Source organism: Dermochelys coriacea, chromosome 7 (genome assembly GCF_009764565.3).
Source record: "Dermochelys coriacea isolate rDerCor1 chromosome 7, rDerCor1.pri.v4, whole genome shotgun sequence".
Taxonomy (NCBI): Eukaryota; Metazoa; Chordata; order Testudines; family Dermochelyidae; genus Dermochelys; species Dermochelys coriacea.
Genome location: NC_050074.1, coordinates 114,117,183 through 114,131,596, shown reverse-complemented (window position 1 = coordinate 114,131,596; position 14,414 = coordinate 114,117,183). Strand labels below are relative to the sequence as shown.

The 14,414-nt window shown below is 44.0% G+C and overlaps 1 protein-coding gene across 3 annotated transcripts in view; it reads right to left on the bottom strand.

Moving 5' to 3' along the window:
* Positions 1-13,430, bottom strand: part of ABLIM1 (actin binding LIM protein 1) — a 323,364-nt gene extending 309,934 nt beyond the window's left edge. For 2 of the 3 annotated variants that reach the window (XM_043518174.1, XM_043518176.1), the window contains exon 1: positions 13,260-13,428. In XM_043518174.1, coding sequence (XP_043374109.1) covers positions 13,260-13,272 — 13 coding nt within the window. In that variant the 5' untranslated portion in view covers positions 13,273-13,428. Of the gene's footprint in view, positions 1-13,259 lie in introns of all 3 variants that reach the window. The other variant, XM_043518178.1, reaches the window with a different exon arrangement.
* Between the last annotated feature and the right edge of the window lie 984 nt (positions 13,431-14,414).

Here is a 14,414-nt window from a genome sequence, read left to right as displayed (position 1 = left end):
TTAATACGCCATTATCAGACAGATAAAAAGGCTATCATGTCAGATAGGCTTAACTTTTTTTTAAAAGCTTATTTTTTGCAGAAATACATCATCTATTTATCCAGAAAGGTTATGGGTCTAAGATGTGAAACTCCTAATGTGCATCATTTGTACATACATAATACATCCTCTCTTGTTTAGCTCAAATATCAAAACAGCTGGTAATAGAAAAGAGAAAAAAAGTTTCAACATTTTTAGGACTGAGGTTACTTCCGTATCTTGTTACAACAGTCCCTAAATCCTAATCAAATTGTTTTCTCAATTCTAGCTTTATCCAGTATTTTAGGAACAAAATAGGGCACGTTTTTTGTTCTTAGCACCTGTCAATTCAACTATGACTGAAATTTTATAACTCTTCTTCAGAAATCAAAGCCCCAGCAGTTCTGGATTGTCTCAGATGTCCAAACCACTATAAATATTCAGCCTTGAATAACGACATTACTTATTATTCTTATTGTCTTCTCAGAATACATTTTTACACGCAACCTTTTTTTAAAAAATAGCTTGTCTTGTTTAAATTGTTAAAATTCCGATTACAATAAAAAAACTATTCTGTAGCAGAAAAGAACTCTTCCCTCCCCACCTCGCTCTGTTCCCCGTCTCTCTCTCTCTCTCACACACACACACACACACACACACACACACACACACACACACACACACACACACCCCCTAATATGCACTGAATGCCTGTATTTTTACTCATGAAAGGAATATTAACAAAAATATTAACAGGTAACAATATGACAAGAGGTCAAACTGAGCACAGTTTCAATGAGGTCCAATCACTGTTATGCTTCTATTCATCGTTAAAAAACAGCAGAGACATTTATAGATTTCTTTTATGGGGATAGTAATTCTACTGGTTGGATTAGTTTAAATTAAAGAAAACATAACCCATTTGATTTCACATATTGGTAAGATCCAGTTCACCTTCCACTTAACATTCTTCAATCCTCTCTCTTCTTTTGCCAGACCTCCATGTATATTAATGTCCAAATGCAAGTGTTGCTTTCCCACAGACAGTGTAAAATTACATTCTGAATACAAGAATTGGACCTAAATATTTTGCCAATGTTCCTCCCAGGAAGAACAACTCTCTGAACACAGACACACATGGTAACATTGCACTTTCACACATGCACGTGGCTGAAGAACTGGAATAAAGGAGTCAAGGAAGCCCTGTAGCCGTGAAATTGGTACACTTCAACAGTACATCAGATTTCTTTAACAGGCATGAAAACATTACGATTTGAGGTTTGTTTGGCTTGATTTCCATCCACACTCAATCTAACTTTAAGGAGATTGCTGGCTTTAATTATTTAGATTTACAAGAGACATCTGTGACAGCCACCATTTTGGTTGACACACCAGGAATCAAGCTACGGATCTCCAAAGCTATAAACATGAGTCTCTACAGCTTGAGCAAAAGAGGAGACAGTTCTGAATGGGCTGTAATAGACGAGCATCCTCTGGATCAGTCATCAACAATTGACTATGAAGGTTCGTACAATGCATCTGGAGTTCCAGTGGACCAATCAGGGAAGCAAACTTCAGAGTTTTCCTCCCACATAACCAAGGCAGGAAGGGTTTTTCTCCCTCTGGCTTTCATGCCTCTCAACCCTGCTATGTGTTTTCATAAGCCTAGTTTTAAGTAACCTTCATTTTACATATTATCTTATTGAACATGGAGCCAATCATGCTCCTATTGAACTCAACGGGATCATGTATCATGGCCTTCAGTGGAGAAGTGGCAGGCCCTAAAGTGGTCTCTTCTTTCTTTGCACCCCAGTTCTATGAATCTTACTCACACTGCAGAGACCTTACACGCATCAGGAGTTCTTCTGAAGCTAACCAACCAAAGTGCAAAACTAACAATGTTGAAGTAAATAGTTTGGCATATGCTCTTTTACACCTTCAGTGCAAGAAGACCTGGGAAGAATAAGAGCTCCTGTAAGCGATTTTCACAGCACTAGCTTAGATTTCTCCTCCACTGAAGCCTTTGATAGTTAATCAGGATTCAGCTCTTTTTCTAACTTGGCTGGAGACTGCTCCTGGACTTTTCAATGCCAAAAATAGAGTGGAACCTTTCCTCACTAATTAAAGGAAAACCGCCGTTTGAACAGTGGTTTTGCTGACTTCTGTCTTGATCACTGGAGCTATGTAACAGCCTGATATGATGGCAATAAAAATCAGCTTCACAGTAAGAGTAATTATAGCAGAGTCGTTTTATTGAGCCAAATCCTACCACCCTTATTCATACAGAACTCCCACTGGAAGAAATCAAAATGATGACATACTTAAAATGATTAAAGGTCCCGAATATAGAAAAGTAAGTCATAAACACCACCAATATATTGGAAAAATTGACATTAATTCGCCACCTTGAATTAAAAAGTATCCAGTTTTATGGCTATACAGTGTCATTTGCCTGTGATTTTTGCAAACGGGTTCTCTTTCTTCATCTGTAAGAAAGCAGCAAAATTAAACTCCTTATCTTATAACCAGAGAGCAAGTTTTGCTACTGACCTTTGTGCATATTGTGATTAAAACTACTCATGTCCTTTGACATACTCTAAAGAAGGATCACTTCTAAATGGTATGCCAGTGCGATACCAAGGGAAAGTTGAAGAGCATGAAACAAAAGAAACTCTACAAGAGTTGGCATGTGAAAAGTAGCATGCACTCCAATATACTGTTTAGTTTAATAAAGAATGTTCTCACTACAGATTAACATTATTCACTCAGGCCCTGATTTGGCAGAATGTTTTAAGCATGTGCTTAAATCTAATTGACTCTAATGAGAATTAAGCACATGTTTAAGCTCTTTGAGGGATCAATACCTCACAGTTTACTAGTTTGTTTCTCTCTACTGTGACAGGGTCAGGCCAGATGGCTATAGGAGAGTAAAAGAAGGCAGACATATTAGCCCCAGGCTAAGTAGGTCCCTTTTCCCTGGGTAAGGTAACAGGGAAGGTTCCAGAACAATCAGGAATCTTCTGGAGTCAATTAAGACAGGCTGATTAGAACACCTGCAGCCAATGAAGAAGCTGCTAGAATCAATTAAGGCAGACTAATCAGGGCACCTGGGTTTTAAAAAGGAGCTCGCTTCAGTTCGTGGTGTGCCTGTGAGGAGCTGGGAGCAAGAGGCACTAGGAGCTAAGAGTGAGATCACGGACTATTGGAGGACTGAGAAGTACAAGCATCATCAGACACCAAGAGAAAGGTCTATGGTGAGGATAAAGATGGTGTTGGGAGGAGGCCATGGGGCAGTAGCCCAGGGAGTTGTAGCTGTTGCACAGCTGTTCCAGGAAGCACTCTAAACAGCTGCATACCACAGGGCCCTAGGCTGGAACCCGGAGTAGAGGGCGGGCCCGGGTTCCCCCCAAATCCTCCCAACTCCTGGTCAGACACAGGAGTTGTTGTCCTGGACTGTGGGTTCATGAAAATGGCCAAACTGAGGGCTGCTGTGAAGCTCCAAGGGGAGCAAATCCGCCAATAAGTGCAAGACCCACCAAGGTAGGAGGAGGAACTTTGTCACACTACCTTCCTTGAAATGGGAACTGAAAAAGTTTGTCTAGTTTCCCTGTGCCTTTATCATCTGCTGAAATGCTATTTTCTTTACTTCCTACAGCAATACCTCCTCAGTGAATCACAGTTGTATGGTACAGATATCCCTACAGCCCATCTCCTAGAGCAACAATATAAATAAGAAGGGAGATCCCACCACCTCTCCTTCTGGTGGTAGAAGCATAGCAGTCTCACAAAAGGCTATGGTACCTTAGCACTTCAGTCTTTTTTACATTCACGTCAACAGATCCTCTACTAAAGTGGAAATCTCAAAAAAAAAAAAAGTACGTAATTTCCAGCAAAGGCAAAATGCATATGATCTCTTGTAGTTGTAGTGAAGCTACAGGACTCTAAGGTCATGTGATTAATATTGAACACAAACTGGTCCAATGGCATAACTCTAGAAATCTGCGCTATCTAGCTTCTGAAGGGTGAAGGGATAAAACAGGGTTCCCAGTTTGTTGTAGTAGGAACGCATTACTGTATTTCATCCATTTGGTCCAATCTTTACACCTAATCCTGCAAAATACTTAGTTCCTTATTCAAGCAAATGGGACTGTTCACCATAGTAAACACAATGTTCAGTAGAGTTTGCAGAACTGGGACCTTTAATTGCACTAAATCATCTAAGGATGAGCAAATTCCTTCTTTAAGGCATGCAACAATCATGGTTAAATACTTGCTACAGACTGGGTGGTTTGGCTTGGTTTTTAACTATGATGTTCAGCTGCCTGGAAAGGCATCCCAGCTAAAACACACAAAATGATAAAATATTAAGCACCAAGGACTGGTCCCAGGATTTTACAAACACAACTCTGCCTTCCATTATGAGTGTCTGCCTTCAAACTGCATAATTAAGGGGCAATTAAGAAATTATGAGAATTGAGGAGAACTGGTTTCCATTTTCAATTATTTACAGATAGGATTCGAAATGAAGTGCTGATTCATTTCAAATCCATTACAAGCAAAACAATTGAGAAGACAAATCCCAGGAAGATTGATTTGAGAGATTTTAAGCCAAATGCTAGCTTTTGGCATTTTTCACTCAACTTCTAAAAGCAATTTTGCCTGCCTTTCCATTCCTAAGCTGATTCTTATTTTCCTTGTGTGCAAATCTATTCAAAGCTGTACATCTAAAATAGATTTTACTTCATTGTCCCAGTTTCCTCTTATTGTTGCCATTTGCCTCTATACCACTTTTTCCATTCATTTGGGACTAATTTTCATTAACCTCAAAAGAACATGCAATCAATCTGAAGGGGCAGGAGGAGGTTAAACAAAAGAGCAACCCAAGAGAAATATTAATTTTAAAGTCTAATAGATCAGTAATTCATTCTTCTTCCCTATCAAAACAAATATTCCACCAGAATTTTAAATGGCTGGAAGGATCAGTTCCCAGAGTGCATAATTTGCCTAAGTGACAACACAGGACCTGATCCTGAATCTATTGACTTCTATGAGTTCAAGATCAGGGAGGGGAAAAGGATAATTGACTACAAGTTTTTGGACAGAGTAAACGCAAAGGATAGGCAGGAATTAGCTAACCAGGGGATTACAGTGTGAAATTAATATGGAGATATTTAGTATGATTGTTTGAAAAAAACAAAACAAAACAACCCTTACAGTGAGCTCTATTAGGCTGCAGAACATTTTCCCAAGGAAAGTGGTGGAAATCCATCACGTGGGGCATTTGAACCTAGACTAGACAAATGCCTTAAAACAGCAGTTCTCAAACTTTAGCAACCCAAGGACCGCCATTTTGATTTTAAACATTTTTGTGCCACCCCCTCCCCCCCACCAAGCCATCTGCTCAGCCCCAGACCCCACTCCCACTCCACCCCTTCCCCCAAGGCCTGGCCCCTACCCCTCGTCTTTCCGCCCTGTCCCCGATCCGCTCCTCTCCTCCCTCCCAGCACCTCCTGCACACCACTGAATAGCTGTTCAGTGGTGTGCAGGAGGCACTGGGAGGGAGGGGGAAGAGTTGATCAGCAGAGCCCACAGACCCCCTGGAGTACCTTTGCAGACCCCCAGGGGTACTGGGACCCCAGTTTGAGAGAGACTACCCTAAAATATACATTAAGGAACTCTCCTGAAAAGGTAGGGAGATGGATCAAATAATCTACCAGGACTTTTCTATTTATGATTTCTATGGTTCTATAGTTATACTTCTAGAGCAAGACAGGGCACAAGATATGCTGTAAAAATTAGGCTTAAACCATTTGTGTATGTATCTGTCAGGTTAATGAACATAAAACATTGAGACACTTTGAGGCTGGAATCACCCCAAGGTCTACCTAGGGCATCCAGCTCATGGGAAGGGCCAGACTGACACCACAGGAAATTAAAGTCCTTTTGTTCACTAGCATGGACCCTGGTCTACTAGGAATTGGACAAAGACTGATGTTCCACATAGGCTGAATGTGAACTGGAACAATGAACTTCAAGGGATCCATATCCCCTGAGACATCAAATCCCCCTAAAACCTTTTCAGCAGTGTGCTTACTCAAAAGAACATGCAAATTTAATTCAGCTTGGAGGACCTGGGTCTCACCTATGCCTTCAAAATTATCAGCTCCTCAAAATTCTAACTAGCTTTTATTAATTAAATAAAATAATCCATCACAGGAGCTCATTATAAAGCTAATGTTTGTGAAGCACTCTGAAGATATAAAGTGCTCTAAAAATGTTCAGGGTCAGACTGGGCCGGTAAGGCACAAGTCTGTGTCAGGGCACAGCAGAGCGGCATGGTCCCAGGAGAGGCCCTAGGATGCATGTCTCAGAGCTTTCAGAGCACAGGGACAGTGCAACTGCCACACTACCCCTGAGGAGGGTGCAGCTTGCTCTCTGCTCCATGGAGGAGGAAGAAAGAGAGGACCCCATCTCCTCCTGCCTTATGTGGGGAGTCTGAGAGGCATGGGCAACATCCAAGGGCTAGCAAGGAAGGGCAAGAACTGCAACCATGGATGGCCACCCCTGCCTTGGGAACAAGGGAGGGGACTGAAGGAAAGTAGCTTGCACCTTCCATGCTCCCATCTGTCCTACACAAGGGGAAGGCATTATTATTTAAACAGATGGCTTAGCATTAGCACTCTGGGAGACTCAGGTGCAGTTTTAGGTGGATGCTCTCACTCCCTCGGCTTGCAGAGGCCGAGGGTGCTATGGAGATTATATTATCAGATATTGGAAGCCAAAGAGGAAGGAGTGTGTTGTATGACTCAACAGCAACCCCTCCAGCGGCCTCAACTGATTAACAGAAGTCGGGCACTAACAAGTCCAGTCTATTCCTCTTCATCAGAGGATGGTGAGTATGAGGGATACCTTGAGAATGGGAGGCTGTAAACTTGGGAGCAGGGATGGGAAAATGGAGGGAATTTGAAGTGAGACACTCAACCCTATCTCTCAACAGGTCTTGAACAGTTCCGCTTTGTTTCTCCATCAGCTTCGTAGCACAATGTGGGTAACATCAGCAACCCCCAGCTTCAGAATTTGATTGCCATTCCTCTTATAGAGACCAGATAATTAGAAGTTATTTTAATTTGGGAAGTGCTTAAAGAATGTGTGGTGCAAGGTGGGGGGCTGCAAGAGATCACAGACTCAGCAAAAAGAAAATTTAAAAAACAAGCTGGGTAACTGAGGGATGCGCTTTCAACAATGTCTTACAAAGATGCTGCTCCCAACTTAGAACAGACCCTCCAATTTTTTTTCACTCTGCACTTTAAGCACTGGATTTGGGAGTATATTTCATACATTCCATCATTCTTGAATTGTATACTTTTCCCACCACCACACACAGTTTCCCAGCCTCAGGATTCCATGTAAATGACAGTCAATCAATGGTTAAGCCATGCATTGCTTCTAGAGCAATGTCTATCAGAGATGGCTGTGATTAGGCTGAAGAGAAAAATACCTCTGACAGACAGAAAGACATTACCATCTAGATTGGAAGTCTTGGGTGTGGAAGACCACATTACCGCCTGCTGGACGGCTGATTCAATACTAGGCATACGCAATACTGTTGAGACAATGACAAACCGAGAAAAAAAGAGTCTGTGGAAAGCCCAGCAACTAGGTTTGTGCGGGTCAACATGTACATCAATCAAAGTGATGCCAGCAGAAGTGTGTATATATACACACACACACACACACACACACTTGTTTGCAGCTGATAGAGCGGGTCTTAAAGCTTGAGAAAATGAGGATAAAATTCGTTTTTATCATAAATAGGAGCCAGCACAGGATTTTTCCATTTCTCACCAAAAGATCTTCAGTGTTTACCTCAGCAGAAATCCACATGTACTGGAAAGAAGAAGCAAGTGATGTGCAGCATGAATATATAAAATAAGAAATGATACTTGGGAGAAACAGCAGAGTAAGTTATGCCTTACTTCATCCTAAGGGGGAAATTCAATTATCAGCTTATAAGAGTGTAGACTAGTGGTCTCAGCACAGGACTAGAAGCTAGGAATTCTCTGGCTCTGAGACTCAAGGAAAAAATAATTCAAGGGGAAAGTGCTCTATCGGCATGTCATTAAATCAAATATTTAAATACACTTTATATTACGGTCCATTGCTTGTTATTTCAAGCTAAGCAATTCCATTACTTCACTCATGGATTATGGAATACCAAGCTAGCCATCATAATTGTATTCTGTGTAACACCCATTCTCAGACATAGTACAACCAATTGATGTTATATGTAGAAAATACTTCTATACCACTTCTCAGGTTCTATCAACAATTACTTTTGTTGTGATGCTATGCTCGTTAAGGAGACATAGCTAATGATCACAGTTTGGTTTTAGGTGTATTCCTCTTTCTGAACAAGCTACCTTTGGCGCTGAAAATGGCTCATGCTGACCCTCTTGGAATCTTTTTTGAAAGGTTGGTAAAATATCTGCATTATTTGACCATGGGAAAGGAAACAGATAGACAGACCTGTACATCTGTCACACTTTTTTCCTCTAGCATAACTAAATCCACCACCAGAAAACCCAGTCTCTTTGTAAAACTTAAACTTTCCATGGATTCAGACCTCCAGGAGAAAAAGTGTTTTTGACATGCTTCAAGCAATTTGAGATAATATGCACAAGTAGGTCATAAGATGATACTTTGCAGTAATATAACATTTTTCATCCAATGATGTTCAAGCTCTTTGCAAACAATTAACCCCCGCAGTACACTTGTGAGATAGGAAAAGAGTATACAGGGATAACTTCACAACTGAAAGGCAATCACGTATGGGGCCAAACACAGCAGCTCTTGAACCGTGCACAGCAACACTACATAAAAGAGTTTAGGATAAGAAGTTAATATCTTTTCAAACTGACAGCCTGATTCAATACTCATTGAAATCAATGGGAGTCCTTCCATTGACTCCAATGGGCTTTGGAACAGGTCCTGAAACTGCAGAGGTAATTTTAGGTAGCTAGAAACGTGCAGGGGAATTTTCAAAGGGCCTCCTTTGGATGCTCTGCAGAGGACTTGGGGAAGGGATGGGGTAGGTGTGGGTGATGGGGGATATGTCAGAACAGAGGAGATGAGCAAGGGGAAGCTCATTTACACAGCCCCAGAATCTGCAATTATCTTCCTCAAGAATGAGCTGCTGGGCAAGTGCTCACAAACCCTCTCTACCAACATAACACAAAGACTGAGAACTCAGGCTGAAAATCAGGTAACTGCTGTGGAAGATGACAAGATGCAGGAGTTGTGGATTTATGCTGGGTATCCAGCCACTGCCGCCATGAACTTCTACTTTACATCACATATAGCTATACTATTCATGGAATAACTACATTTTCTACCTCTATGGGCTCAATCCTATCCACTTCCTCCTATTCATGGAATAACTACATTTTCTACCTCTATGGGCTCTTCTAAAAACCTACAGTGAATCCTGTCTTGCTTGTGTGTTGGAGAGAGGGAGGGAGGGGGGAGTTTACTCTGTGTATTGCCTGTTACCAGAGTACACAAAATGGCAGAGCTACCAATGAGAGGCTGATGTGTGATCACTTTCATCAGTACCTCTGACAATACCAACTTTTGAGCACCTTTAGTGGCCTGAACCAATGGCCACTAAAAATCAATGGAAGAGCTCCCATTGACGCCAATGCATATTGCCTCAGGACCCTTGATGGCCCCATGGCTCTTCTGAAAATACCGTTTACATACCCATAGCACACCTGCAAATCCCACGCCATCATGCTATTCCAGCTACAGAGCTCTCAGTCCACGTCGGCACAACCGATCAGTAGATCAGAAAATCCCCAATGTGTTCAGCTCCCACTTGGTGGCTTTCCAAATGGCTATTTGTGCATGCCCAAGTTTTTGGAAATTTTCACTCTAGTTACTGTTGCAATAACTGGGCCTACAAATTGACACTAATTGTGAGCTCAATTGTAAATCGAACCTGAAAGTTCATACAATGTCACAATAACCTATAACCTGATGGGAAAAGGAATAAAAGGGAGACAGAAAGACTGAATTAGTGCAAACAAAAAGGATTACTGATATAATTCTAAGACTGTGGTAAGATCATGCTGAGTAAACGAGCAAAGTGTGGAACCAGAAATCAGAAAAACAAATGTTGGTATGTTGGAAACGAGCCTTGGTGGGCAAAATTATGAGGGGATGGGCTATTCAACCCACAATTCCCTTTGTGAAAGGAAGAGACTTTGAGGAGAAAAACTGGCTATTGAGGCAAGCTGCACCAGCATGGCTGCCATCCCCATCATCTCCTGGGACCTCACACCTCGACATGCTGATCCTGAGAGATGTCCTAATCAGACAAGGGCCAGAGAGAGGGACCCAGATGACACTGCCATCTCTGCTGACTCCAGCTGAATCCCAAACACTACCTGGGATGAAACGGGATCAGATTTTAACAACAACAGCTCCAGCCCATCTCTACTAACTTCTTCTCTTTTCCAAAAAGAGGACACTTATTACCATCTTTGATACCATCAAAGAGACTATCAAACAAGGGTTTTTTCCCTTCTAAAAACTCTCTCCAATGAAAGGGAAAGGAAACTTGGGATAGTATTAAAATAAAAGCCTTAATTTACACTTCAAATGCTTTACCTGTTGTTCCTTTTTTTCTGTATCTTTAATAAAAGGTTAGAGTGATTTTTAATGGTGTGTTTGCCAGGGTACTAAGCAGGCTGAGGTCTCTGTATACCAAACCCCGAACCTTGTTCAAAGTTGGACAGTGACTGGGTCTTGTTAACATCTTTAGTCCATATAGTCTATCTACATTAATACAACACCTAATGTGGCATTTGGCCAAAATAGTACCATTAACAGATTACAGAGAGTGCTGCAGGATCTTTAATGACCTCACGTGGTCACCACCACAGTTTAGCTTCTCCTCTGAAAGCCAGCACCACCAGCATTACATTGCCTCCTTATATCATGCTGCATATCACAGGGTCCACTCACCACAGGTGGCACCTCCTCCTTGCTGCTCTGGGAAATCAGCTCTTTCCAGGTCCGAGGCTTACTTCAGCTACTTGCTGCATGCTCTGTTGCCACTCTCTCTCTCTGAACTCAGTGTGCTCCCTCTTTATCAGCTGGCCCCCCAGCCAAGTCACTAGGCGCATCTCCCCCTTCCGGGATGTCAAAGTCTTTCCTTACCAGCAGTCTTAGGCAGCATCAAGGCTGCTGTAGTGTCCACATATGTTATGCCTCTTTCCACAGGGTACGCAGGATGGCAGAGGGGGAAATGGCCAGGGGATCTATTCAGTTGTAATCCATCTCCCCCAACCCTCCACATGCTAGTGCTCATGGAGCCACCACAGAGCTGGTGTTGCAAACTTCCTTCAAGCAATTCTCAAATCCTATTGCCCCTCCCACCCGCATCCTTGTTTTCAGGACTTTAAGACCCGAATTTTCCCCAATGAGAATATTTTTTCAAACTTCCAACCACAGAAACTGGAATTCATTAGAATTAGAGACCATTAAAAATGGGCACTTCAAGGGGCTACATGTTTTCATACTTCCTGAACTAAGGGTTTCACCATACACCGTGATTATTTTTAGCCAGTACCATTTATATTTATATCAAAGATGGCATGCAGTGCCCTTATCTTTACAGCCATATAAGAGACATGGTCCCTGCCACAAAGAGTTTACAACCTCTGGCCCCGATCCTCTAAGCTGTTTCATGTGGATCCTTACAACTGCATAGAGATCCATTAAAGTCAATACACTCCTTGCAAAGTAGCTTGCAGATTAGAGGCTACTCTATACATAACACCACGAAAGATGACAAAAAACAAAGATCTAGGCGAAAGCTGGGGACAGGGACATGAGATGCATCACAATAATCATGAAGTTTCTTGGTTTGTTAACCACATCTTCATGGTTTCACAATTTTTTTTTAAATGTAATGAGCTATTTGGGATGCATTTTTAAACTAACATTTTACTTATCTATCATTAAGATTTTCTTTTTTTCCCCAGGCAAAAGAGAAGATCATTAATATCTTTTGTTTGTTGTGATGTGATTCAGATCCTTAAGTTTCTGCTTTCATTCCCCCCATTCTTCAGCGGGCACTAATTTTAACCAAACAAAATCAAAGCACCAAACTCCAGATAGCCATGCCTGCATCAACTTTCAAATTGGAAGCAGCAACGTTCTGCATTTAATCAGGGCAGAGTTGCTCATTGCAAAAGAAATGTGGAGTCAGACTTTACACACAGACAAGGAAGAGCCTCAAATTTAAGCCTACTGCCATTAGAAATCATGCACATTTGGTCTAAAACTTTAAAATGCTCCTTTTAGAGCTCGTGCACATTTCTATAAAAAGCGTTAATATGCTGTTATTGTCATTAAAAACTGCATAGAGCAACCCATGCTCAGCATCACTGTTCAGTAGTCAGGCAATGGCCGAGCTGTTAATATGTCATTAATAACAGTACCCACTGAGTTCTGATTGACTATAAAACCACACTCAGCATCATCTTCCTTTTCTCCCGATAAATATATTCATCTTTAAAAAGGAAACATTTAACAATTGATCCTCCTTGCACACTATCCTCCTAGTCCTATTATTTTATGCTTCTAGCTTTTAAATTGTTAAAAACAAAAAAAAAATACAAATCAGGGCTAACAAAAGGTCTCACTAATACAGCCGTACAGGTGTATAGCTCTGTCTATTTTTAAAGGCTGCTCTGCAGCTTTAAATCTTGCTGCATCGAGCTCTGGAATATTTCCATCCCGGAGCTGCAAAATGGTACCAGGCAGGGAGAAGCCAAAAACAATTTCTCCTCGTCTCACCTTTAACAGTCTCTAGAGACAGTTCAACAGCCTGGTAGAGGACCCCCCCCCCCTCCAAACACACACACACACACACACACACACTGGCTGAATGGGGTGAGCAGGGCACTCGTGTACAGAGCAAAGAAACACAAACCACCAAGGTCAAGCAAAGCCTATGCAATCAGCAGCATCTCACAGAGCAAATCTGCAGCCAAGTTTCTGGCCGGGGGCGGGGGGGGGGCTGCACGGAACACGGCAACGGGCTCCGGGTTGCATTGCCTCCGGGGCGGGCGAAGGAAACGCCGATCGCCGCCCCGCACCCCCACCACGGCTCCCTCCGTTTCCCTCGCCCGAGCCCCGGCGGGGAGGGCGCTTGCAGCCGGGCGGAGACTCACCTCTCGCCGACATGGCTCAGGCAGCGGGTCTCGGTGGTGAAGGGAGGGGCGGGGGAGACGGGAGAGGAGCCGCCGCCCGTGTGGCGGGGATGGGGATGAGCCGGGCGGTACCTGCCTGCCGCGTGCCCCGGAGCAGCAGAGCGGAGCAGGGCGCTCCACGGCCAACAGCAGCCGCAGCCAATGCAGGCGGTGAGCGGCCGGGGCTGGGCGGGTCTCGCCTGCCTCCCTCCCTCCTTCCCTTCCCTCCCTCCCAGTGCTGCAGGCTGGGCCGCGCCACCCGCCAAGGGACCTCCGGGAAGCGGCCGCCCGCAGGGCACCGGCTGCCTGGGCCAAGCGCAGGGCTGGGGGAGGTAGTGAGGGGCTCTGATTGCAGAGCAGAGCACGTGTGTGCGCGCTCTGGGTGTGCAAGAGAAGGGAGGGGGATAGTGAGGGGCTCTGATTGCAGAGCAGAGCACGTGTGTGCGCGCTCTGGGTGTGCAAGAGAAGGGAGGGGGATAGTGAGGGGCTCTGATTGCAGAGCAGAGCACGTGTGTGCGCGCTCTGGGTGTGCAAGAGAAGGGAGGGGGATAGTGAGGGGCTCTGATTGCAGAGCAGAGCACGTGTGTGCGCGCTCTGGGTGTGCAAGAGAAGGGAGGGGGATAGTGAGGGGCTCTGATTGCAGAACAGAGCACGTGTGTGCGCGCTCTGGGTGTGCAAGAGAAGGGAGGGGGATAGTGAGGGGCTCTGATTGCAGAGCAGAGCACGTGTGTGCGCGCTCTGGGTGTGCAAGAGAAGGGAGGGGGATAGTGAGGGGCTCTGATTGCAGAGCAGAGCACGTGTGTGCGCGCTCTGGGTGTGCAAGAGAAGGGAGGGGGATAGTGAGGGGCTCTGATAGCGGAGCAGAGCACGTGTGTGCGCGCTCTGGGTGTGCAAGAGAAGGGAGGGGGATAGTGAGGAGCTCTGATTGCAGAGCAGAGCACGTGTGTGTGCGCTCTGGGTGTGCAAGAGAAGGGAGGGGGATAGTGAGGGGCTCTGATTGCAGAGCAGAGCACGTGTGTGCGCGCTCTGGGTGTGCAAGAGAAGGGAGGGGGATAGTGAGGGGCTCTGATAGCAGAGCAGAGCACGTGTGTGCGCGCTCTGGGTGTGCAAGAGAAGGGAGGGGGAAAGTGAGGAGCT